The following is a 27,129-nucleotide window of genomic DNA, read 5'->3' as shown; positions in this document are numbered from 1 at the left end:
GGGAGGGGGTGGTTGTAAACGTGCAGAAGATGCAGGGGGTGACCTGAACTGAGGTAGTGGCTGGGAGGAGGCAGGAGAATTAGGATCGGATGTGGAGAGGTTTCTAGGGTTGAGGTCTACAGGTTTAGGGAGCTGTTGGATGAGAGAGAGAAATGAGAAGTCATGGGTGGTGACAGGGGTTCTAGCGTGGGCCTCAGGCCTCTGGGATGCGACTGGCCAAGATGGAGACGGTGGGGAGAAGTGAGAGAGGCAGCAGGAAGTTTGGGAAGACAGGGAGGGGAGCTGATTACAACTTGAACAGCTCAAGTTAGGGGTGTCAATCATCCATGCAAGCAAAAATTCACTTATAATTTATAGCCAGTCCTCCAAGAACAGGGTTCCTCTGAGATGCAGCTCCTCCGTCTTCACGGTCACTCCATATCCGTGGTTACCCTGCTTCCGAGGTTCCGCCATATCCGCGATTCCGCATCCCATGGGCTCAACCAACTGCGGATCCTTTGTGTGCGTGCTCAATCGTGTCTGACTCTTCGCGACCCTATGGACTGTAGATCTTGTAGCACCATATTACTTACTGTTAAAAAAAACCTGCATAAAAATGGACCCGCGCCGATTAGACCCGTGTTGCTCAAGGGTCAGCTGTAGTGGGGACAGAGCTGAGCACAACTTGGGACGTGCACGCAGGAGTCGTTTCTTCAGGAGAGCGTCCACTCGTTCCATCCACATCTGTCGAGTAGCTGCTATTTGCCAGAAGCTGTTCTCGGTGCTTGGATTAACATGACAGAGAAAGCAAAACAGAAAATGCCCATCTCTTGTGCAACTTGTATTCTAAAGCAGGGGAGGCAGTAAATAGCAGGCACTCTGTAACGGCCTTCATTACATGTTACAGGTAACAAGTGTGCAGAAAAAGAAAGATAAGAGGGCAGGGATGAGGCTGGTTTGGGGCACGGGCTGCACCTATAATTGAGTGATGAAGGTGGGCTGCACTGAGAAGGTCACAGCTGAGCACAGAGCTCGAGGAGGTACAAGAATGCACCCCGTGCCCATCTCAGGGAAGAGCATCCCAAGCAGGGGGACGACCTGCACCAGGGGTGTATGATGGAGGGGCAGACAAGGCCACTGCGCCTGGGGCAGCGCAGCAGCCAGCGAGAGAGAGACAGCAGGGCCGGGTCCTGGGGGCCTTGGCGGGCTGAGGCCACAGGAAGGATTTGTGAGTTTACTCTGAGAGAAATGGGAAGCCATCGACAAGTTCTGAGTGGAGGAGGGACTTGGAAAAGTAATTTGACTTTTTAACACAGCTTCTCTCTGGCTACTGTGGTGAAAGTTGCCAGAAGGGGGGAGGGTGGCTGCTAAGGGTGGAAGCAGAGGACAGAGAGGAAGCCCCTGCTGTGCTCCAGGTGACAGGTGATGCTGGCTTGAGCCTGGGCAGTAGCAACAGAGTGGACTCTGGGTATATCCTGGACCTAAGCCCAACAAAATATCCTGCTGGATTGAGAGAGAGAGGAAGCAAGGATGACACCACAGTTTAGGACCCAAACAATGGAAGGTCTGGATCTGAGATAAGCATGAAATATAACAGATTCCCATAGAACAAAGACCCCTGCAGAGTTCCAGAGTCAGAAGGCATCACCACCCTATTCCTTTGCCTAAAACAGTGACACATGAACCCATGAAAACATGAGGGAAGCAGGGCCCTTCTTCCAACAATTCTTTTTGCAAAACCAGAGGCCAGGCACAGAGGAGGACTTTCAAAGCACCTCACTTCTGGATATTTAAGAAAGCAAGAGGGGCGAGGTCACTGGCTGTAGGACCCCCTTGTTCAAGGGTGGCTCTCGAGTGAATGAAGATCTTTCAGCCCCAGCTGTCGGTGCAGGCTTTGAGAGCTGAGTCTCTAAATGCACAGACATCAGGCTCAGAAGTGCCCTGAGGTTGGCTGCCATATGCAGCTGGCAAGCCTCCCCTGAAATCAGCAGATGAATGGAGCACTTATTGATATAAATATCATCACCACAACAGCTGGGCGCCTTGCGAAAATAAACAATGACACAGCATGAGCGTCAGAAAAGCCGCCCTCAGCACCTGGCGGGGCGGTGCTTTGAAGTGGCATCCACGTTTGTCGCCAGCGTGCCCACGCCGAGGCAGCCCATGGTGGCTCTGGCCAGTCCGCCAACAAGGACAGGTCTGCCCCGGGTCCCGAGCTCTGTTAGATCGCTCCTGAGAGGACCAGTGCCACATCTTGAGGTCTGACTAGACCAACTGGTAAGGGCATGTGTTGCTGACTCTCTGTACTTTGTAGCAAAATAAGGTAGTGCAGAGGATGAGATTCCCAAGTGCTTTATTTTCTTGCACCACTGGTCAAATCTGTCTGCTTCCGCTCAGAATCCTATACCATGGCATTGAGCCAGCCACCCCCAGCCACAGGTCTTTCCATTCTCCATAGTGGCTGCTGTTCAAAGATAATTATGAGCAGTGGGGGCTTGAGATAAAGACTCCCAAAGCAATTTCATTGATCTTAGAGATTTTTTTTTTTTTTAAAAAAAAAGCTCTTTGGGACTCCAAAGGGCTGTGGTCAGATTAGTCTGGCAGTATCTTAACCACAACATCTAGCGAATGATGTTCTGGTTTCTGATGGGCAGGTCAGGCAGAACCTCTTCAGTCACACCCAGTACATTGACAAGATCTCTTCCATCTCTGTGGGCTCTACAGTTAGACCAGAATCCATGGGGAGCAGACACCAGAGAGATGCCCTCTTCATGGCCAGGCTGCACCCACCATGTGGTTCAGAAAGCTCAGGAAATCCTCAGTGCCCCGCTGTGGGCAGGGTCCATGTGGTAGGCAGACTGTTGCCCCACCCTGAAGATGTCCACATCCAAATCCCTAAATGTGTGAACTTGTTATCTTACATGGTCAGCAAGACTTTGCAGATATGGTGAAGTTAAGGATCCTGAAATACGTGGATTGTCCTGGGTTACTCTGGGTTATCCAGGTGGGTCTACTGTTAGAGTCTTTCAGGACGCAGGAGGATGAGAGTCAGGAACAGATCGTGGTGATGGGAGTAGGAATTAGAGTGATGGGGCCACAAGTTGAGGGATGCTGGCAGCTGCTAAGAGGAGATGAGGACTGGCCTCTCCCCTGGGACGCCAGAAAGGAACACAGACAGCTCAGCTGACACCTCGACTTTAACCCTGTAAGACTCATTTCAGACTTCTAACCCCCAGTTAAGAAATTTGTGTGGCTCTAAGCTACTACATGTGTAGTCATTCGGTATAGCTGCCCTGGGAAGCTAAGACAGCAAAACTGAAAACAGAAATTCAGACCTGGAGGTGTGGGGGTCAGAGCCCGCACAGAGTATGAGACTGAAATCCCAGGAAATCCAGAATCAGCCTGGGGTACGGGACTGCGGCTTGAGCTGGAGAAATCCATGTCTGAGTCAGGGTCCGTCAGGAGCAGGGTGGGAGAGCCAAGAAGAAGGCAGATGACCGTCCCTCCAGCAGCAGGAGGCTTGCAGAGCCAGAGGGGGGGTTTCTTAAGGTCCAGGAGCAGGCTCTCTGGGCCACACTCAATCAGGCGCTCGTCAGCATACATTTATGGTGAACCTTCCATGTGCTGAACACTACCCTAGACACAGCAGTGCACAAAACAGGCCCAAAACAATCCCCATTACCCAGGGAGCGGCTGGCCCAGTGAAGTGATGTCTGCCTCCCAGACTCCCTTGGGCACCAGACAGGTTGGAGACATCCTCAGCTGAAACCATGACGCCAGGACCCTCAAGCCACAGGGAGAAGCTGAACTGGAGGCAAAAGGGATGGGAGAGCCAGGTCCAGGCAGCCTGTCCCACTGCCCCCAAGTGCTGTGGGGAGCACGGGAGGAACCAGCAGGGGATGACCAGCACACCCCCCCCTCAGCCCGGAGGCAGGTGTGGGGTCACCAGGCCCCAGCCTCACTTCTCGTTTCCACAGAGTACGTGCTGGGGCTTTTCTTGTTACTGAGTCACGTCCGACTCTGCAGCCCTGTGGACTGCAGCACACCAGGCTTCCTGTCCTTTACTGTCTCCCAGAATTTGCTCAGACTCATGGGGCTTTGGCATGCTCGAATGTTCTGCTCACTTATTATATTGGCTCTGCTTGAGGACCCCCCGAGCCTTGCAGTATTTTACTTGTCACTAATTCTAGGGAGTACACTTCACCTCACTGAAATCTTAGAGATTTTATAAACACCTTACAGTATTTCCTATGTCTTCCCTCCAAAGACCTGCCACTCTGTAAGCCTTTATTTTCCAAACTGTATTTACTAATTAAGAATTTGTTCATCTTCCTGTATCTTTTCCACAATCAAAAGGGTCTCAATGAATCTCTGATCTGCAGACTGTAGCTCTAAGACAATCAGGTGCTCTAAAACCAGTCTTGGTGTCCTCCATGAGGACAATGGTGTGACCCCCCTTTGGCTTTTGAAGACCTTGGAGATAGCTCATTGGGCTGTTCCTGCCAACTTCACGGCCATCACTGTGGAATCCGCTGGTCTGACCAGGCCCCCTTCCTCTCATTTTGCAGGTCAGGAAGCTGAGGCCCAGGCAGGCTTTGTCCAGATTCCCACAGCCACACCGACCCAGGCCCAGGGCCCTCTGCCAGGGATGGTGAAGACTTTCACCACCATCTAAACAACAGGGCTTCCAGGGCCCCAGGATCTGATAAGCACCGGCTTGCTGGTACCTGGGTATATGGAGCAGGAAGGAATATGTCTCAGTTTAAAGCAAGCAAGAGCCCCAGCTTGTGTAAGAGCTGCATCGCAGTTCTGAACTCCCACCGGGGGAAATCTTAGACTTCATGTGATGCAAATCTAGGTGCAAAGGTGAGGGGATGGGCGCCGAGGACATGCATTCCCACCGAGCTTCTAGAAGTGAGAGAGGCAAGCTTGTCATCCTCCCAGGAGAAAAGCAGAGGTGATGTTTCAGAGATGTCTTTTCCTGTCATTGTGCCTGGAAGGCAAATAGCAAGCACTTCTAGCCCCATTTTTATCTCAGCTTGTAAAAACACAGCCTCACATGCCACCAAAATACACATAACCCCCAAGTCTGTGTCTCTGCAAGTCCCAGGTCTGACCTTTGCAAGGGGCCATGTCTCTGTCTCTAAACCCACTGGAACAGAAGAATAAGGAGTCAGGGGTCAAGAGACCTGAGTTCAAGTTCTAGCCTTGCCACGCACTTGCCATGTCACCTTAAGCCAGTCTCTTAACTTGTCGAAGTCTCGATGTTATCACCTGTGAAACTCGTGTACCTCAGATAGCAGCCAAACCCACTCTATCTTTGAAGGTTTACATCAGATGGGCTTTGTTTCCTTTTCCCCATTGTGTGGGAAAGCCCACTGTGCACCCCCAGGATTTCTGGGCATCCCAAGGGGGTTCTGTGTTCACGTCCACTTCTGAGATCCAGCTCAGCCTCTACTGGCGGCAGCGTGGGGTTCATGTCCCAGCGGAGCCCATGGCTGAAGGCTGAACATCGCGCATCCTCGTCCCTTCCGTTTGGGTTGTAGTTTGAGGCTGTGCGGGCTCCCTCTAGTTGTGGTGCGTGGGTTTCTCATTAGAGTGGCCTCTCTTGTTGTGGAGCACCGCTCGAGGGCACATGGGCTTAGTTGCCCCAAGGTATGTGGAATTTTCCCAGACCCAGGATCAAAGCCATGTCCCCTGCATTGGCAGGCGGATTCTCAACCACTGGCCCAGCAGGGAAGTCTGACACATCCTCATTCTTAAACCCCACCTCGCTCCTCACGCTTGGCCAGCAGCATGTCTTCCCCCAACCCTGTTGCCCAAACCACTTTTTTCCTCCCTCTACCCTCTCTCCCCCTCCTCCCGATCTTCCACCCCTCCTCCCCCCAAAGCCGTTCCCTTATTAAGCTGAGGAATTCAGCCATCTCTCTATCTCTTTCTGAACCTTTGCCTTCCACCCACCCTACCTTCCTCTGTAGACATTTTCCTAAACTCCCTGCTTCCTTCCCAGAAACAAGCTCTGATGCACCCATCATGAGTGAGTTTCCACCTACTGCATGGAGTTGCAGTATTTCTCTTGTGAATGGCGAGGTGGACGGAGGAGGAGAGGCGCATGTGCTCTGATTACGGCCCCGGTGCTTTTCTCTCCCCACCCCGCCCTCACATCCTCCTCGTCCCTAACGGTCTCTCTTCCTTACTGGCCACAGTATTAAACCCAATAATATGTTTTGCTCTCTTTGTGGAATTTATTTTAGGAAGTTTCATCATTACTTATCTGAATTTCAAAACCAATTTAGGTAACATACTTTCCTCTTAAAAATACTAGTAATTCATTTCACCTTTAGGTGGCCTGGGATTTGATTCCCTCTTATGGATCACAAGGATGTTGATAATATAGGCTTTCATTTCTGGAAGCTGTATTACTTGGCTTTTCCATTTTATCAAAGTACTTATTAATTAATGAAAGTCATAACTGAGGTGCACAGAAATACACTTGAGGATTGTTTATTCCAAAAATAGGCCCATATTGCTAGATTTAAATCATCAGAACATGTTTATTTCAGCGACTAACAAGCTTTCTGATTGCATCAGCAAGAAAATGATGTCTGACTGAGAGGCGACCTTCATGTCTGTTAGATTTCACGTGTGAACACGCACCCCCGTAGGACATCTTTCCATGGCCCAGGCAGCAGTGGAGGTCACTAGGTGGAATAATGCATGGCAGCTGTTCCAGGACTGTCCACACAGGCTTCATGACTTTCGCTTGGTTTAACTTGTTCTGACAATAAGTAGCAGAAGTCCCTCTGGTTTTCCAAGAGAAGCGCAGCCATTTCAAAATCAGCAGCAGCTGTGCTGCACCAGCTTCCCTCCCCGGCCCCCCAGGTGTGGTCATCAGCCCTCCCGAGGGCATTTGCAGTGGCGAGGCCCCCCCTATGGGCAGACAGCACCACCCCTCCCAGAGGGACGGGTAAGAAAGAGAGGCGAGCCCTGGGATCCAGGTAGGAAGAGGCTGGGCTAGGGACTCTACCGTGGAGACACAGCCACTTCAAAACCATCTAAGGAATAGAATACCAAAGTGTCTGAGTGTACCTGTGACCCCAGGTTAGCTGGGTCCTGGTGGGTTTAAAGAAGCAAGTGGGCTTCTTTGAAATCCCTATTTCCAGGGCCTAAAGAAACCATAAACTCTTCTCCCCAAGTTTCTGTAACCGTTTGTTTCTTTTGTAAATCTAAATTTTTTTCTGTAACTTTTTTGGGTGAAATATTTTAATTTTATTGGAATGTAGCTGATTTACAATGTTGCGTTAGTTTCTGCTGTACAGCAAAAGTGAATCGCTTATACACACACACATATCCACTGTTTTAGATTCTTTTTCCGTATACGTCATTACAGAGTACTGAGTAGAGTTCCTTGTGCTCATCAGTAGGTGCTCATCAGTAGGTGCTCATCAGTTATTATTTGATATACAGTAGTGTATATAATGTCAGTCTCCCAATTTATCCCTCCTGCCCTTGGCCCCTTCGTACATAAGTTGTTTTCTATGTTTGTGACTCTTTCTGTTATTACTCAGCCATCAAAAAGAATGAAATAACACCATTTGCAGGAGCACGGATAGGCCCAGAGACTGTCATACTGAGTGAAGTGAGTCCAGAGAGAGACAAATATCGTATTATATCACGTATACATGGAATCTAAAAAACAATGGTACAAATCAACTTACAGAATTTTGAAGGTTATTTTCCATTTACAGTTATTACAAAATGCTGGCTAGATTCCCCATAATACATCCTTGTGCCTATCTTACACCCAGCACTTGGACCCTCCCACTCCCCCACCCATTGGTAACCAGTAGTTTGTTCTGTATGTCTGTGAGACTTCTTTTTCATTACATTCACTAGCTTGTTGTATTTTTTGGATTCCACCTGTAGGTGAGACCACATAGTCATCTGCAAACAGTGACAGTTTTTACTTCTTCCTTTCCAGTTTTGATTTTCTTTTTCTTCTCTTGATTGCCATGGCTACGATTTCCAACACTGTGTTGAGTAAGTGTGGAAAGAGTGGGCTTTGTCTTGTTCCTCACCTTAGAGGAAATGTTCTCAGTTTTTCACTGCTGAGTGTGATGTTAGCTGTGGGTGTGTCCTATACGGCCTTTATTATGTTGAGGTATGTTCCTTCTATGCCTACTTATTGGAGAGTTTTTATCATAAGTGGGGGTGTTGAATAAGCTTTTTCTGCATCGACTGAGATGATCATGTGGTTTCTCCTCTTCAGGTGTTTACGTGGTGTATCCCACGGATTGACTTGCAGATATCAAAACACATCCTTCCATCCCTGAGATAAATCCTACTTAATCATGGTGTATGATCCCTTTAATGTATCATTGGATTTGATTTACTAGTATTTTGTTGAGGATTTTTGCATATACATTTAATCAATGATACTGACCTGAGTGTTTTTTGTCTTCTGTGATATCTTTGTCTGGTTTTTATCAAGATGATGCTACCCTTATAGAATGAGTTCAGAAGTTTTCCTTCTTCTGCAGGTTTTTCGAATAGTTTCAGAAGGACAGATATTAAATTCTTCTCTAAAATGTTTGGTAAAAGTCAACTGTGAAGCCATCTGGTCCTGGAATTCTGTTTGCTGGGCGTTTAATTACTGCCTCAATTTCATTACTGGTAACTGGTCTGTTCATACTCTGTTTCTTCCTAGCTCGGTCTTGGGAGATTGCACCTTTCTAATAATTCGGCCATTTCTTCTAGGTTGTACACTTTATTGGCGTGTTATTGTTCCTAGTAATTTTTTTTGGACCCTTTGTATTCCTATGGTGTCAGTTGTAACTTTTTTCATTTCCGATTTTGATTTGGGCCATCTCCCTTTTTTTTCTTTTCTTTTTTTTCCTTGATGAGTCTGGCTCAAGTTTTACCAGTTTTATCTCTTCAAAAAAACCAGCTTTGGTTTCGTTGAACATTTAAGTCTCTATTTCTGCTCTAATCCTTATGGTTTCTTTCATTCTCCTACTGATAATTTTTGGGGTTTGTTCTTCTTTCTCTAGCTTCTGTAGCTATAAGGTTAGGTTGTTTATTTAAGATTGTTCTTGTTTTCTCAGCTAAGTGTATATCGCTATAAACCACTCTCTGAGTGTTGCTTTTTTCTGGGTCCCATAAGTTTTGGACCATCTTCTTTTCCTTTTTCTCTAGATATTTATTTCCTCTTCTTTTCTTCGGTGACCCATTGGTTCTTTAGGAGCATATTAGTTAGCCTCCATGTGCTTGCGTTTTTTGCAGTTTTTCTTCTAGTTGATTTCTAGTCTCACATAGTGTGGTGGTGGGAACAAATGCTTGATATGATTTCAACTTTCTTAAAGTTACAGAGTTTGTTTGTGGTCTAGCGTGTGCTCTATCCTGGAGCTCTATCCTGGGCTTCCCGTGTGGCGCAGCTGGTAAAGAATCTGCCTGCAATGCAGGAGACCATTCCACAGGCACTTGAATATAATGTATGTTGTGCTGCTTTTGGATGGAATGCTCTCTGCATGTTAATTAAATACATTTGGTCTAAGGTGTCATTTAAGGACTATGTTTCCTTATTGATTTTCTATCTGTAGCATCTGCCCCTTGACGGGAATGTTAAAGCCCCCTCCCCCCCCAGTTATTGTGTTACTGCCAGTTTCTCCTTTTGTGTCTGTTCATATTTGTGTTATACTTAGATGCTTCTGTGTTGGGTGCATATTTACAACTGTTGGATATTCTTCTTGGATTGACCCCTTGATCATTATGTTGTGCCCTTCTTTGTATATTGTAACAGTCTTCAAAGTATTTTGTCTGATGTTAAGTATTGCTACTCTGGATTTCTTTTGATTTCCATTGGCGTGGAATACTGTTTTCCATCCCCTCACTTTTAGTCTGTGTGTGTCTCTTGACCGGAAGGGAGTCTCTTGTAGGCAGTAGGTATAGGAGTCTTGTTTCGTATGCCTTCAGTCTGTGCCTTTTGGTTAGAACATTTAGTGCATTTACATTTAAGGTAATTATCAATATGTATGTTTTTACTGCCTTTTTAATTATTTTGGATTTGCTTTTGTAGGCTTTTTTCCCCCCTTTTCTTTGGTTCTCTTCTCTCATAATTTGATGACTGTCTTTAGTGTTACGCTTGGACTCTTTCTTTTTTGTGTGTATATATTATAGATTTTTGGTTTGTGGTTACTATGTGCTTTTTATTGGAGAAGGCGCTGGCACCCCACTCAAGTACTCTTGCCTGGAAAATCCCATGGGTGGAGGAGCCTGGTGGGCTGTAGTCCACGGGGTCGCTAGGAATTGGACACGACTGAAGTGACTTAGCAGTAGCAGGCGCTGTTTATTTAATAGTCTATATGTGATTATTTTAAGTTGATCCCTTGATTTCAAATGCACTTTTAAAACCTTACATTTGTACTCTCCTCCCCTCGTGACTACTGTTTTTGATATATTTTATATTGCTTTGTGTATCTTTTAACTGCTTATTATGGATATAGATGGTTTCACTACTTTTATCCTCCCTAATGGCTTTGTGTGGGGCTGACTGCCTACCTCTGTGTATGTTTGCCTTTACTGGTGAGCTTTTGCATTTTGTGATGTTCTTGTTTCTTGTTGTGGCCTTTTCTTTTTCTCCTAGAGACTCTTTAACATTCGTTGTAAAGCTGGTTTGATGACACTGATCTCTTTTAGGTTTTGGCTGTCTGTAAAGTTTTTGCATTCGCCATCAAATCTGAATGAGAACCTTGCTGGGCAAAGTATTCTTGGCTGCAGGTTTTTCCCTTTATCGCTTTAAATACGTCATGCCACGCGCTTGTGGCCAGCAGAGTTTCTGCAGAAAAGTCAGCTGACGGCCTCATAGGAACTTCCTGTCTGTTGTTGTCTTTCCCTTGCGGGTGTTAACACTCTTTTTGTCATTTGAATCACAGCGTGCCTTGATGCGTTCCTCTTTGGGTTAGTGCTGCAGGGGCTCTGCTCTTCCTAGACTGGTGTTAACTGTTTCCTTTCCAAGGTTAGGGAAGTGTTTAGCTATTGTGTCTTCAAATATTTTCTCATGCCCTCTTTTTTCCTCCTCCTGGGATCCCTATAATGTGAATATTAATGCACTCAGTGTTGTCCCAGAGGTCTCTTAAACTGTCCTCACTAGCTGCTAGTTAGCCTATTTAGTCATGAGGCGACAGAACCCTAGGGGGTCTTCTGGGCTAGTGCTGGCTCACTGGTGGCTGGAGTCAGGGTCTTGAAAATTCTCAGGCTGTTACCTACCCATTGGCAGAGCCAGTTCCTGGCTGCAGAGCCCAGGGATGCCCAAGCTTCTTTCAAGTTTGAGGCCGGGGGAGGGGAGGGCGCAGTGCCTGACACAGTTGGGTATAGGGTTCTGGGTACCCCAAAGCTTGCGTTGGCCTGCTAGTGGGTAGGGTCACGGCAGGGCCCACAAGCTGTGGGAGCATAGTTTTCTTGTATCTGGTGTTTGTCCCCTCACAGGTGAGACTGGTCTAGAAGCCAGTTTGGGTTTCCTGCGGAAAAAGGGATGGGTCTGTGTCCTCACCTGTTCACTTGTTTGGCCTGAGGTGCACTGGCATCTACAGGCTTTTGAGTGGGGTTGATGAGCCAGGATGGCAGCAGCAGTGTTCACACAACAGAATGTTCCCCAGGATGGCTGCCGCCCTCCTTTGGCCTTGCAACCCAGTGCATGTGAGATTGTGTGTGGACCCTTTACGACTGAGGTCTCCAGTCCTGTGGGACTCCCAATCAAGCCCCATTGGCCTTCAAAGACAAATGCCCTGGGGGATTGTCTTCCCAGACCCTCAGGCTGGGGAGTCCAACATGGGACTCAGAACTCTCACTGCAGTGAGAGAACCTCTAGAGTATAATTATTCTCCAGTTTGTGGGTATGGGATCTGATTATATCCCAAGTTCACCCATTCTGCCTCTTTTCATTGTGAGTCCTTCTCTGTGTCTAGCTGTAGAAGATCTTTCTGGTAGGTCCCAGTCTTTTCCCCTGGTGGTGGTTCTGCAGATAGTTGTGATTTTGGTGTGCTGAGGAGAGGAGTTCAGGGTCTTTCTACACCACTGTCTGAGTTGCTGTCCTATAAACTGTTGATGCTCATGGTCTGGCCTCAGCTCCACTCTTAAGTCACCAAGGGAGCAAAGTTCAGCTTCTTGCTCACGTCTACAAGAAAGCCATGCACACTGAGCATGCTGGGAAATGATCCTCATCAAGTGAGAGATGTCCTCTAAGGTTCAGCTCAAGACCGTCCTGTGTCCAAGTGCTGGGGTTGTGCCCCAGTGGGTACCACCATTTTGGCCTGTGAATGCATGGCCTGTGAGGATGTTGTTATAAATTTACTTGATGTTTAGGAGCAGGGGCAGTTAGATGACACCCTGACTCACCTTCAGCCCTTTCACTGGCTCTCTTATGCTCCTATTTTTCCTCTTCCATCCCTGGGTCCCTCTCCAGAACAACCCACAGGCCTCTCCCCTTTGACATGCAGAACAGTTCCCAGAACCTATCCCAGCTACCATCTGTCCCTGCTGCTCCATCAGGCTGGCTGGTCAGGAATTTTCACAGGGGCAGTCCTTTGAGTATTATCCTAAAGAGAAACTTTCATACAGGCTGCTAAGTGGAAAGGAAAAGACCCTTTACTTTAGCCATCTTGTTTTGAGTGACCCTCTCCCACACCACCTAATAATTACAGCTCCCATTGAGTGCTCACTAGTCACAGATTCTTGTGCTAAGTAGGCACATTCAGGTTCACAGCCATTCATCACTTAACCTGGAGAAGCTAAAGGTTTGGCCAAGTCACTCAGCTAGAGAGTGACAGGGCTGGGATTTGAACCCAGGGTGTTTCAACCAGGAGCCCCATTAACCTTTTGCTAACTGCATTCACAGGGCAAAATGGTGGTACCCACTGAGGCACAACCCCAGCACTTGGACACAGGACAGTCTTGAGCTGAACCTTAGAGGACATTTCTTACATGATGAGGATCCTTTCCCAGCCCCCCAAAGGAACAGTGCACTGGCTTTCCTCATTCCCACTCCCATCTCCTACAGCTAGGTTAGGTGCAGCATCACAGGCTGGGGGAGGCCCTGATGATCTCTGACAGCTTAGACACCACATCTGCCCACCCATCACCCAGCTGAGCATCACCCACACCACTGCTGATGTGGACTCACAGATTAGGGAACTTGAGTGAAAGGCCAGCTCCAATGCAGCATCAGAAGGACCCTGCAACCTTCCCCAGGCCTCTGGGCAAGATGGAGAGTGACCTGGAAAATCAAATGCAGAGATGTGTCCCAAAATACAGGAGTCTTGTTTGAGGCAGGGTAGAATCTATTAGTTTGAGAAATTGGTCTGGAAATCTTATTAAAAGAGACAAATCATCCCACATTCTCTCCAGACTGAGAATATTGGAGATAATAGACTTTCCTTGACACTTCAGACCCATGGAGCTCATGTCAGGATCACAGCCAACCTCTGGCAAGACACAATTCAAAGCAGGTAATAAAGGCAATTATTTTTTTTTAAATTGGCAGTTCTGATTAATTCTGATTTCTCCAGCCAGCCACAGACTTATCTGTACCGGTCCCTCATTACTGTGAAGGTTGCAGGGCAGAAGAGCCAGTGGCAAAGAGAAATGAAGTTCAAGTTGTGGGCTTGTCATTACTGCACAGCTCAGCAGATGACTGTCCAGCCACAAAGGCCACTGTGTCCAGCACTTTCCACCTACATACACACCCTTTCTCAATATTCTTAATTAGCAGCCAGTGGGGACGCCGGGCACCACTGCATCATGAAACTTAACTTTGCTTACCTTTGCTATTTAAGAGGGGTGATAAGAGGAAGACTTCTTCAAATCTGTACATTAGCTATGATCATTACTGTTATTTTTGTTGAACACTGCAAGGTTCGAGAATGATATGAATCACTGGAATGTAATGGGTGCTGGCACCCTGCCAAGGGCTTTCTTCCCGCATGTGTTCTCTTTATCCTGAAAACAACCCTATAGGACAAGGGTTGCCAGTGTTCTCTGCAGAAAGAAACAGATAGGAAATACTTTAGGTTTTGTGGGCTCTGTGCTTGTCTGTCACTACTACTCAAATCTACCGTTAGAGCTCGAAAGAAACCATAGAAAATATGTAAATGGCGAATATACCTAAACTTCCTTTACAGACTCAGACAGCTGGCCAGGCTTGGCTAGTGGGCCATGGTGTGTGTGAACAAAGGGTACCCCTAAGCTGGAGTCTGGGCCCCACAGCTGGGAGACTTGTCCTTCTCCTCTCTCCCCCCGACTCATCCATGCTGGCTCTAGTTCTGGAGGAAGGATAGAATCAAACAAGGTTTTGCATGTAATGCCCAAGGTGAGTTAGCTGTCAGCAAAAGAAAAACTGATCACTTTCAGGAAATGCCTGCCTCTGTGGTGGCTGTGAGGAGGCCACCAGATTGCTGGGGTTGCTGTGGGTCCCCTCTGTCCATTTAGCTCCTCGTCTGCAAGCTCAGCCTAGGCCGAGGCAGACCCCACTGAGACTCCTGCATCTCCTGAGTCTTTGAGTCTCAGCTACATCTTCTGGGCAGTCCTCAGATGAAAAGGCTTTCTAAACCATGGCCTCTTCATCCATGCTGGGGTGGTCCCCACAAGCCTGCAGCCCAACCTTAGCTCTCCTCTGTGCCCTGGACAGTGTCCATCTCTGATCACACCTGGGAGTTGCTATGGGCATCTGTGCCCCTTGGGAACCAGGAGTTGAGGGATCAGGCTTCGCCCTTCTCTGAGCCACATCCCCTGCCACCGACCTTAACATTCTTTCCTGAACTAAAGTCATCCAGTGAGTCAACAGAGACAGGGGCATCAAGTGTCTGTCTCTTACTCTTGATGACACTACAAACTTAAGAGACAATTTAGGCTCTTAGACCAGACTCTGTCTCTGCACTATGACCTGGGGCCAGATTCCTCTCCAGAACACCATCACAGACACTAGAGGGTATTTAGTGGCATCCTGACCTCTACTCATTAGATGGACATCTTTGACCATCAAAAATGTCCCCTTGGTGACAAAGCAACCTCTGCTGAGAAGCGTCATCTCAAGGTGAGAAAAAACAACTGCTTTTTGCTCCCTGCTGCAGGTTCTAGTTTCCAATTCCCCCCAAAAGGAAAAATAGCAGCCAAGATCTCTCAGCACCACAGTACCATGTTACATTAGCTCTTGGTGCAAGGCAAGCATAATTAGCCCCATTTTACAGACAAGAAAACTGTGTTACACAGCTAGTAAGCAGCAGAGACTGCAGTTGGACCCAAGCCCGTCTGATGTCAAAACCTACATGTATATGTAAATCCCCTCATGATCTGATGATGAAATGAATGCTATGAAGGTTTTCCCAGAATGGAGAGAACCTGTAGCTGCTCTTCCCTCAGTGTTCTGTCTAATCCTGACAGCAGCGTGTCAGGGTAGCCTGTATTCTCCCCATTTTACAGATGGAGAAAACTGAGGCCCAGCAAGAAATCAGCACAGCAAAGATGTTTAAGCTCAGTGTTTGTGTTCAGAGCTCTGACTTTTCAAACCGCCCCCCTGCCACCAAAAAATGGGAGCTGTTGCCCAGTGGGAAAGCTGAGCCTGATTTCCTACACAGCACTCTACCTTTCTAGCCAGTGTGTCCCGCAGGCTCGGGGATAAGTGAAACCAACGCCCCGCCCCAATCCCTCTCCTTGCCTCAGCTCTGCATGCAGTACTGGCCTGAGAAGACGTCGGGGTGCTACGGGCCCATCCAGGTGGAGTTCGTCTCAGCGGACATCGATGAAGACACCATCCACAGGATATTCCGCATCTGTAACATGGCTCGGGTGAGTGTCCGGCCACTGCTGCGTCCTGGGCTCCTGCTTCCGAAACAGATGGATGCTGCTGGGGAGGACCCCGCCGGAGTCGGTGCTGGGCTCTCCTGATCCGCCCGTCCTTGGGGAAGTGATGCCTCTGCCAGTTCTGGCTCCATACACAGAGCCGCACCGGGGGCATCCGGCCAGCCATCTGCCTGTTCCCTGACGCGCTGGCTGCTGTGTAGACAAACCTCAGAGCACGGCACTTCCCTGCCAAGTCGCGCAGTATGGGCATGAGTTGATGCAGCCTTTGAGTGGGTCCAGTAATCTTTGGGCTAGCTGGGAAGTAAGTTGGGAAACAAGTTTCTTTCATGAGGAATTCACTGCTGGGTGAAGGAGTTATTGGGCGGGAGGGAAGAGATAAGGGGCTAACTAAATGGAGACTGACTAAAGCGACCGTGGTCTTTACTGGAGGCTCAGGGTGAAGAGAATTCAGTTCCTGTCCTCTCAGAATTCACTCACGGGAAAGCAAACGGTGTTTTGGCACATGAACAGCAAGGAGAGAGAAGAGTCCCGCCCACGATTCAGGGAGGCTTTCCTAGAAAAAGGGACACCTGAGTTGGGTTTTGAAGACCGCATGGAAGTTTTTCAGGTGGAAGAGGGACACAGGGCAGTCGAAACAGGAGAATCGGCACACAGAGGCAGGCGTGGGGATGGCGTGTGACTCGCACCGTGAGGGCGTTATGGCTTAGACCCCACTTATTCCATCTGCCACTGCGGTGCTGCACCCCCAGGAGACCACCCCTGACAGCCTCTCTGTTCTCAGCCCCAGGACGGGTACCGTATAGTCCAGCACCTCCAGTACATCGGCTGGCCCGCCTACCGGGACACGCCCCCCTCCAAGCGCTCTCTGCTCAAGGTGGTCCGGCGGCTGGAGAAGTGGCAGGAGCAGTGCGACGGGCGGGAGGGACGCGCTGTGGTCCACTGCCTGTGAGTATGACGGGGAGGGCCGCCGGGGCAAGGGGGTGGTGGGCAACAGGACATCCTTGGTGCCGCTGGCCACAAATACTGTCTTAGGTGTCCCGGGCCATACCACACCCTGTGGGCCAACAGGAGTGCAGTCAAGGCATTACAGTCCTTTCATGGACTAGGGGTGCAGCCATAAAGCTATCTGTGGGACATCCTATTCACAAGCATTCCCTTTGCTCCTTAGAATTTAAAATGGTTTGGGGAAAAGTGATACGAGGGCCTCATTCTTTAAAAAGGAAGTTGAATCAAGATCTTCCATGTTGCAGAACAGTATTTCTGGAGCAGGTGGAGTCATTAATAACATCTTACCCCAGAATTGAGTTCAGTTGTTTCAAAACCAGGAACTCTTTCAAACAGGCAGTGCACATGTGTTAGGAAGACTGGGGCGCTTAAGGGAGAGGTGTGAAGCAGGGGAGGTCCCTGCCCACTCTTGCCCGTGGGATTGTTTCTTAGCCTGCTTTTTTTGCAGGAGTACCTTTTTCTTTGTGTCTTCCTTCGCCAAGGTGACTAGCAGTTTGAGCTGTAGGAAGGCACAGGGGTGTCCTCCCATCCACAGGGACCTTGGCATCATCCTTAGAGGGCAGAGCTGCCAAAACAGACACCGAAGTACAGGTGCTGCCGATGAAGGGAGGGCGACTGTCTGCACCTGAAACATCTGGCCGTTGAGTGTCCTGTGGATGAAACATCTGGGAGGTTGACTGACTTAGTTTCCATCCAGATGTTCTTTAGGCACAGACCATTACATGAAATCATTAGTTGCTCTTGGCAACACGCCCGGGAGTTCCAAACCTGGCAGATTCCTAAAGAGACTTTCTGTAAAGAGCTGGAGGGGTGTGTCCATGAGGATGACTTACGGGCCTCAGAGAGAAGGTGCAATGGAGGGATGACCCTGCTGAGAGCCCCGTATCCCTATTTATACATCCCGAGTTACGCAAGAGGTTCTGATTGAGAAAATAGAGACGAGGCAGCTCTCTCAGGACGCAGCATCTCACGCCCATCCCAGCCCCACCTGAAACCCAGTCTGGCTGACCCAGGGCTCACAGAGCTGTGTCTGCTAGCATTGTCCTTAGTGGATGGGAAGAACTGGAAGTAAAAGCACACGCAATCTTCCAATGTCTTCACTGGGTGTGCGGGTGGACCCAGAGCATCCTTTTGGACAAGGAAGCAGCCAGCACGTGTCCAGAGACACTCATCTGTCTGCCTTGGGGGTTTGGGTCCATGTGCCATGGGTGATGGTCACATGCTCCTAGAACCAAGGAAACATCAAGCTAAGTGAACTCTCCAAAGCTGTCCCCTTTATAATATGAATGAAGAACCTGGGGCTCAGACACAGGAAGTGACATGCCCAAGGTCAGAGCAGGTTCATGGCACAGATGGGACTCAACTATGGCTTGGGCTTTCTATCACCACCTTCCCTTGCGTTTGCCAGGGCGGGCAGCCATCCCTCCCCCAACCCCCACTGCTGCAGACATGGCCTTGGGCTCAGCAGGTGCCTGAGGGGTACCCAGGAGTCTGCTCACCTCCTTCCTCTGTGTTTAGGAACGGGGGAGGCCGCAGTGGAACCTTCTGCGCCATCTGCAGTGTGTGTGAGATGATCCAGCAGCAGAACATCATCGACGTGTTCCACATCGTGAAGACGTTACGGAACAACAAGGCTAACATGGTGGAGACCCTGGTGAGTGGCCGAGACTGTCCTCCGAGAGCCAGGGGCTGACGGTGGTTCCCTGGACCTGAACAAAAGAGCATCCGGGAGGAAAGACACTCAGTGGCCGCTGCTGCCTGAGCACCTGCAGTCCCGCCCTCTGCACCCACGTCACTGCTTCCCTCCCCTCCAGCCTCACCGGCCCCTCTCCTGCAGAGCAGTCCAGATAGTCCTCTTGGCGCACGCTGCTCTGTGTTACTTTCTTTCCACTCCAGAGGGAAGTGTCACTAACTCTGGTTTAGGGGACAGGATGCTGGGTTAGTAGAACGTGAATTACTGAGTTGACCAGAACATCCATTCAGCTTTTTCCATAAGATATTGCCCAAATGTTCATTCCAGTTTTTCTGTGCTATGTTTTTGATTCAGGCCTAAACCTATTCGTGGATTTCCCTGGTGGCTCAGGTGGTAAAAAGAAGCTGCCTGCAATGCAGGAGACATGGGTTCGATCCCTGAGTCAGGAAGATCCCCTGAAGGAGGAAATGGCAACCCACTCCAGTATTCTTGCCTAGGAAATCCCGCAGACAGTGGAGCCTGGCAGGCTATAGTCCATGGGGTTGCAAAGAGTCAGACACAGCTGAGCAACTAACACTTACCTTTACTTAAACCTATTCTCATTAATTTATGCTAATAATTACCATATAAAGGATCGAGCTAAGATATCATAAAGAAAAGGACAGGAAGAAACTTGGTGGCAGAGTTCCGAAGGTTAAGACCTGGTGCAGAGATAGAGACATGCCATACACTGAGAGCTTTAACATGAGTCTTTACATCTGTGACAAGTGTGGTCTTACCGAAAGTGAGGGCCTGCTCCAAGGCCGGTCCACAGACCAGCAGAAGCATCCTGTGTGGGCCTGGCAGAAATGTAGACCCTTGAGCCCTACTCCAGATTTACTGAATCTGAATCTGCGTGGACATTTTGACTCGACTGTTAGTACAGACATAGATAACATTCTCGCCACACTCTGAACTAAATGCACTTTCCATCCCTCGCTCATCATCTCTTCTCCTTCTCTGCCTCTCCTCCTCCTCAGGACCAGTATAAATTTGTATACGAGGTGGCGCTGGAATATTTAAGCTCCTTCTAGCCCGACGGCTCGGGGAACCTGCCAGAGTCCAGAGGCTGCTGCGGCCAAGCCCTCTTTCTGTGAACGGCAGCGACTGGGCTCAGGGGCAGCACCCTGCCCGACTCCAAGGAGAAGACTGGCGACCCTGTGGTCCACGGCGGGCTGGCACCTTCCCAGGGTCTCCGGGTGCCGTGGAGGTGGTTACCCCGACAGGCCCTGGCGTCTTTTGCAGAAGTGCACCCAGAGCAAGGCCCGGACTTTTCAGCGCCCAGACCTCTTGCTTTTGCCCTTTCCAGTCTGTGACTCTCACGGCAAGCCGGCTGTGCAGGTGCAGGGGGATGTGACTGGGCCCGTGGGGTCACCGCGCTGCTCCCCCCATCATCTCTTCCCGGGACCCCTGGCATCAGACACCCGCCGGTCTGGATCACTGGGACCACGGGATGCTCCCGAGTGCACAGCAGAGGCCCCTACCCTCCCGCCTCACCTGCATGGAGCTTAGCCCAGCGCCATTCTGTACCCCTCCCCCAGCCCGGGGCCTTGACCTTCTGCCACTCACCGGCCAGCCCCCGGTGTCCGTGGCTGTCCGGGATCCAGGTTTTCTTGGCTTGCCTGTACTCGGTGGGGCAGGGTGGGACTGCAGGAGCCTGGCTGCCTTCCTCTGGACTGCCTCCCGGGGCAGGGCTCCGGCTGGCCCTGTGTGTCCTGGGCGGTGACTCCTCGGGGAGGGACGAACAAGATTGATGATTTTCCAAAGTGTATGTGAAAAGAAACTTTCTTTTGGAGGGTGTAAAGTCTTAGTCTCTGATGTCAAAAACTGGTGGGGAGGGAAGTTCGGTTGTGTAGCTGTAAGACCAATCTCCTGGGCCTGTTATCTCCCTAGCAAGGTCCCCAAGAGGTCCCCCCACCCAGGGGCAGCACAGCGGCAAAGCAAGGGGAGTTTCGTTTGGGGCTGACAGAGGAGCATACCCCAGAGCTTTGAATTTGAATGCCTGCCTAGAGCAACCCAGCTGCCATCTCAGAAAAGGTCACTGTGGACCCAATGATACCCTGGTTTAAAACAGACCTCGGGGATCAGGCCTGGGGATCTTGCCCAAAGTGTGGGTCAGTCGATGACAGGGAGCCGACTTTGACTAAACATCTATTATATGCCAGACTTGGCACGTTCTTGGACCCCACCCCACCCCAGGAGCTGTTCACCTGTGATCACCCTGATTTTACAACTGAAGACACTGAGGCATCTTCCTCAGGTTTCCAAAAGGCAGATCATAGGGTGAGACCTGTACTGTCAGCCTTTCATAGCCAAGCAATTATTTTATGGAGGGAAAATAAGGCCAGAAACTTCTGATCAGCAAACTCCACAAATGGCAGTATAGTTTTTTCTGATGCCCGTGTTTCTGGGAAGCTCAGTTTCAGATGTATTTTAGTAACTCATTCCCGGCTCCCCAGGACAGCTAGTCCCATCTCATACCCTGGCCAGTGAAAACCGCTCCCTGGGCCCTCAGGCCGTGAGGTCTGTGAGCCAGGGACACTCTCTGTCTACCTGGGTCTCTAGCTGGTGCTCTGGTACAGTACCTGGCAGCCCGGGGTGGCCTGGGATCCAGGACGTGCCATCCTGGAAGCTGGTCTGGCCCCAGACGGGGCGTGAGGAGCACAGGTTTCCCTCAGAGCTTACTGTATCCTGGGGAAACAGAACCTAAATGCAGCATCAAGTGTTATTCGAGCCTCACAGCAGGGCTTTCTAGAGGAGGTGACATCCCTTCCACCACCGGGTAGAACAACCAAGAGAAGGAAATTCAGGCCAAGAGAACAGAACGTGTGCAAAGACACAGAGGTGTGCAGAATCCTTGGGGGTGGGCGAGAGGGCGGGAGGCGAGCCCAGTCAGAGCAGAGCCTGGCTGCGCTGGGGCAGGAGACAAGCCAGCGGGGAGGGAGCGACGAGCCCCACCCGCAGGGCGGACTTGGCGCCTGTGGGCAGCAGGGGCCCGGGAGCTCTGAGTGGCGCGCTCAGCCCGGTGGTGAGGAGGCCCCCTCTGGGGCCAGTGGGGCTGCCTCTCTTCCTTTCATCAGACACTGTGAACACATTCCCTTAAGCGTACACTTTTTAATATCATATCTATTTGTCTGTCTGCTCATCGTCTGTTGCTGGAACAAAATACACAGTACTTTCAAAGGCCCAGCTTCTGTGAAGAAATCAGGATCTCTGCTACGTCACAGAGCAGGGGACCAAGCCAGACCCCGGGGCCCCGAGGACGGGACACGGCAGGAGCTCACAGAAGCTGCGCCTATTGGCATGGGCTCTGGGACTGTCTTGAAGCCCAGGGACCCCCGACTCGATCAGGAAAGAAGCCCCGTCCCAAGCCTGCTCTTCCCTTTCATGGCTGTGCCCTGGCCCTAGGCCCCCACCCCACTGGGCCTGCCGGCCCACTGACTCCAGCCTGCTGCTCCAGCCAGCCTTCCCCAGCCTTCCAGAAGCCTGTAGCACAGGAAGTCAGCCTGCTCCATACTTCTCCTTCAGATCCGGGGCTCATCTGTGCAAAACAGGAGCCGGGGAGGGGGCTGGTCTCCAATACAAATAAGCCCTAGGATTGATTCTGCTCAGGAGGGGGTGAAATTGCTGGCAGATGAAATGACAGTGGCTTCTATCATTTCAAATGGTAGGAATTTAGAATGTGACTTCGGGGAGAAGGAAACTTGTGAAAAGCACAAAGCCTCGTGGTTCTCACCTCCTGGATGTGGACCCTGTTTGGAGAAGATGGAAGGAATTAACGAGAAGCCAGGAACTGTCCCATCTGCATGCATGTCTGGCCTACACATCTTCGAGTTGTATCCTAGCTGTAACCTAACTCGTTGTCCTCTCCTCCTTTCTGGTGTGAAGGTCCTGGGGCCAGGGGCTCTGAGCCTCCAGATGGTCACAGCATGCCTCCCTTTGTGGGAATGGGAGGCATCATCTTGCTTTTCCATCTTCTCTTTGGATGAAGCCCAAGTCGCGGCCTGCCTGCCGGGTATCACCCATCCTGTGCAACCAGCAGACCCTGTGCTGGAAACTAATGTGAGCTCACCCAGTTCTCCCAACACCCCTAAGACGTGCTTTCAACTGTCCCCACTTTACAGATGAGGAGACTGAGGGGAGAAATCACTTATCCCCCAGCATTCCACCACAGCTAGTAAAGGAGGGAGCCAGGGTTTAAATTGGTTCTTTTAACTTCAAAGACAGTCTCTTTCCACTACTGTGTCTCAGATTTTCCCATGACAGGGTGCAGGGGGTGGGAGGGACCCTTAAGAGCCAAGACTGGAGTGAAGCAGGCCCAGTGGATCTTGCAAAACCCAAAGCAGACAACAATAAGCTCAAAACTTCAGTTTCATGTTTGACAATTCACATAGTATTTGCATTCTTCGCTAATTTAGCCTGATTTGACAAGAGTATATCAGTATTTTTTTAACCACATGTGCCTGATCCCTCATGTGGCTTTGCCCCCCTCCACTCACTACAATGGCCCTAGGGAGTGACCGCCCAGTCTGAGAGGCACAGTGCCTGGCCATACTGCTCCCTCCTAAAGCCGATGCCAGACTCAAGCTCAAGTCCAGCTCACCTACCCCCTGGCTCACCACCTGCCCCTGGTGTGGGGATTCCCTGACCTCACTGTTCATGGGCTGATCTCAGGTCTCCTTCAGTTGCATACTAGAAAAAAGAAACCTTTGACATCTACTATAATTACACAGACATGCCCATCTGGAATGGCAAAGGCTGAGCCCATAAAACCCTAAAGGGAAAGGAGAAGATGACGCTGTCCTTCTCAGCAGACTCCTGAATCCTGGGGCCTCTAGAAGGTGGTGCCCTCCGTCCACATGGAGTCGCATGATTGCTAATCTGGCCCAACCTAAGGACACACTTCAGACGAGGGGCAGGAAGCCTCCCCGTCCACAGACTCAATGGGATGTCATACAGGGCGCTGGAGGGGGTGCCACCAGGAAGCGCAGTTTACTATGGCACAGTCTCTCCCTTGGTGAGACGTGGGGTTATGGTAGAAAGAGCTCAGTCTTCAGTTCTAATCTAGCCCAGTCATTTCCTGGCTTTAGAATGTTGAACCAACTAATCAGTGGGAAAAGATGTGGAAAGAGAAGCCTCGGACAGGCAGAAGTAGGCAGATTTGGGGATCTTTGGGTAGGAAAACAGGAAGGCAAAGCCAAGACATTAGGACCCAACAGGAATCCTCAAAACCAAGAATGCATAGGGTCTACTGGGCAAAGTGGTCACCTCTGTGACACAGTAGAACAGGAAATAGGGAGGGACTGGGCAGAACCACTTGGAACAAGGATGTTGCTTTAGAACATGTCTCTCTCTGGGAGAAAAGATGATTAATTCTCCCTGTGACTGATCAATTGTGTTCATTCATCACTGGGTCCCCGCTGTAAGCTAGCTCTTTGGTGTATGTCCTTACCGTGATCCACATTTCCTCAGGACAGTGTGAATACCTGCTGTGTGCAGAGGGGTCAGTCTAGCAAGGATGCTGCAGACAGAAGTGAGGCACAGGGAGGAGCAAACAGGAGCATATCAGGTCATCTTTGCAGGAATATGCCCAGCCCAGATCCAGTGACATGGAAGGAGATGTTAGTTCCCCTGAACCTCATTGCCTTAGAACAGGATGAAGAAAACCACCTTCCTTTAGCCTGCATCTGGCCTCTCCTGGGGCATCAGCAGCAAGCTGAGTCAGGAGTAATGCCCTGGAAAACACGGGAGAGCCCAAGGGTAAGATGAGCTCAGTGCTAATCCTGAACCATAAAGCCAACACACTGTGCTGGGCCAAGATCCCTGGGGGTGGATGGTCAACCGAAGCCGCGGGGAGGAAGATGAGACATGAGTCTCATGGATGGCCCTGACTTGCCTTCCCCCCTGTCATCTAGCTAGTCTTAGCTCCTTCTCAACCAGTGATGCCAGCTCCAAATCACAGCCAGACACAACAGGGAAGTGAGCAATGCGAATCCAGCTGGAGGGAACCAGCTGAGGCTCAGCCTTGCTTCTAGGTCCCCATGCAAGCGTTCCATGTTGGAGTTGTCCACAAAGACGCTCCTTGCAGTGATAAAATGCAAGCCGTGGCTTCATCTAGCCAGGATCTGCCTTTGAGGAACAGGAAGGAGAGACTTCAGTGGCAGAGAGCAGAGGGGGCTCCAGTGTCTCAAAACCGTGGATATGATCCTCAGAAGCACAGAGAGATGTCTAAGCCATATCTGCGCACTTGGTGCACTCTTCTTGTTTCCTGGGGACTAGAGGTAGGTTTTTGTGCGACTCTGGCTGGTGTACGATACTTGCATAGAGACCATCCTCCCACCTACCTCCAGGAGACGTGGGAAGGGTCAGAGGGGCCACATGCACTCCCTCAAATCCACCCATGAGAGGCCCCAAGACGCAGAGTCAGCGCCCATAATGGGAGACCACAGACTTCACATCCTAGTTATTGAGATTGAGGTAGTCACTGAGGCTGACGCAAAGGTATAGGGCTCAGAATGGACATACTATAGGAAAAGGCTGCTGGGGCTGGGTTACCGTGAACTTCCACAGGTGTCTAAGAGCTGTTCTGAGCAGCGGAATTTGGACCCTGGTTCTTGGTAGAAATGCCCAGAGAATGACAGTCTGGGATCCTTGGAGTGTTGGAAGGATGCTATCGGCATGAAGGCCTGGAGCTCAAGGTAATTAATTTATGGTTCCTTGGTGGGTGGGATGCTTAGAATCAGAGGAGGAAAGGGAATATGAAGCAACCTGTCAAAATTGCAAAATTTTGAGTTTCTGTACACTTACTTCAGTGCCTTTGCACTTGTGAATATAAACCAGTGGGCCCGCTTTGCGATGGTGCCCCCGTCTCTCCTGTGGAAGAGTAATGGTGTAAGGCGTTCTTCGGACCAAAGCTTCCAGGGCAGTCTGAAGGCTCAGAGGGACAGAGGGGTGACTTCCCAGGTCAGATCAGACTTCTGACAGGTCAGGCAGAATACCAGTGCCCACACCCTCCACAGGCCTGCAGATAAATCCTCATGGTCACTCCCGTGAGTGGAACCAGGACCAATGGGTGAAACTTCAGAGCTCTAAGAGAGGACTTGCCATCTGCCAGAGAAGCTGAGCTGCCCCATCTTCGCAGCTGTCCAGCAAAAGCCAGATGCCCTTTTAAAGGGAAGAAGGAGCTTTGCTGAGATGGCCTTTAGGTTTCTTCCCCCCAGATGAGTGAGATGCTACAGAGCTGGGACCTTGCTGGAACGCCTTCCTTCCTGCAGAGCACAAAGCCAAACAGGTTGTGCTCACTTATGTGAGCTAAAGCCCCCAGTCCCCTGCTGCCCCCCCACACCACACGGGCCGAGAGGCTGCTCTGGCCACACATCCAGGCTGGGTATGACCAAAGAGAGTATGCCCAGAGAGAGAGCAGCTGCTGTGCCACAGAGCCCATGCCCACCAAGATCTCTGATGAGACCAGTCAGAGTGTAGACCCACTGGCCCACAGGGCCATCACTGACAGCAGAATCAGTAAAGGTCCGAGCAGGACCCAGAGCAGGGCTTTGCGTACCATACACCTTAACGCCAGAGGTGACGTCTACACCCCTCCCCATACCTGAGACCTGCTAGAGCGGACTGCAAAAGCAAAAGCACAGTGGCTCATCCCCAGTACATCCATTTCATTGCCAGACAGACCCTGAACTAGCCCAGGCTACCCCACACTGGCGATCAGACTTGAAAGCACTTTCTACCTTCCCTTCCACCCTACATCTCACCAGCCAATGAAAGGCAGAGATTCGGGGCATCTGCCATTGCCTTGGCTACTGGACACCATCATAGCCCTAGAAGGGCCATCACAGGGTTTCCATCAACTCCAGGGAGATGGACGTTTCCACGTCCACTGGGCGCATGACACCGCATGAGACCGAAGTCTCCACACTGTCGGCAGCCTCCTCCGTGAGTCCCAGCGGCCTGCCCTTGTACAGTTTGGGTGTTTGATAGATAAAGCACGTATGAGAAGAGAAAACAAAATAAATCAACTTAAAAAAAAAAAAAAGCCAGCACTGTACTGTCAATGTTTTTTTTTTTGTTTTTTTTTTCCTTTCCAATTCTAGCTTAAAAAAGCAGAAGGTAAATAATGTCAGGTCAATGAATATCAGATATATTTTTTGACTGTACATTACAGTGAAGTGTAATCTTTTTACACCTGCAAGTCCATCTTATTTATTCTTGTAAATGTTCCCTGACGATGTTTGTAATATGGCTGTGTTGAGAATCTATACAATAAAGCTGTGACCCTGAGATTCATGTTTTCCTAACATCTTCGCACTGGTGTCTTCCTGAGGTTGGGTGGGATAAGACAGAGACTAGTTGAAGGAAGAGGAGGAAAAAAGCCTATTATGGACGAGATTTTTTTTTCCAATTAAAAAATTTTAGGCCACGCCCTATGGAATGTGGGATCTTAGTTCCAAACCGGGGACTGAACCCATGCCCTCCGCCCTGGGGGTGTGGAGTCTTAACCGCTGGAACACCAGGGGCATCCCTGGACTGGATTTCTTCAGGTTCATTTA

The 27,129-nt window shown here is 50.0% G+C and overlaps 1 protein-coding gene across 1 annotated transcript in view; it reads left to right on the top strand.

The window, feature by feature from the left end:
* Positions 1–26,877, top strand: part of PTPRT (protein tyrosine phosphatase receptor type T) — a 1,166,895-nt gene extending 1,140,018 nt beyond the window's left edge. The window contains exons 29-32 of the mRNA XM_042230145.2: positions 15,691–15,816; positions 16,613–16,776; positions 18,355–18,490; positions 19,549–26,877. Of these exons, the coding sequence (XP_042086079.1) occupies positions 15,691–15,816; positions 16,613–16,776; positions 18,355–18,490; positions 19,549–19,602 (480 nt within the window). The 3' untranslated portion in view covers positions 19,603–26,877. The remainder of the gene's footprint in view (positions 1–15,690; positions 15,817–16,612; positions 16,777–18,354; positions 18,491–19,548) is intronic.
* The last annotated feature ends 252 nt before the right edge of the window (positions 26,878–27,129 follow it).

The sequence above is a fragment of the Ovis aries genome, chromosome 13, assembly GCF_016772045.2.
Source record: "Ovis aries strain OAR_USU_Benz2616 breed Rambouillet chromosome 13, ARS-UI_Ramb_v3.0, whole genome shotgun sequence".
NCBI classification, from domain to species: Eukaryota; Metazoa; Chordata; class Mammalia; order Artiodactyla; family Bovidae; genus Ovis; species Ovis aries.
The sequence above is the reverse complement of the archived record's forward strand: the minus strand, read 5'-3'. Positions and strand labels throughout refer to the sequence as shown.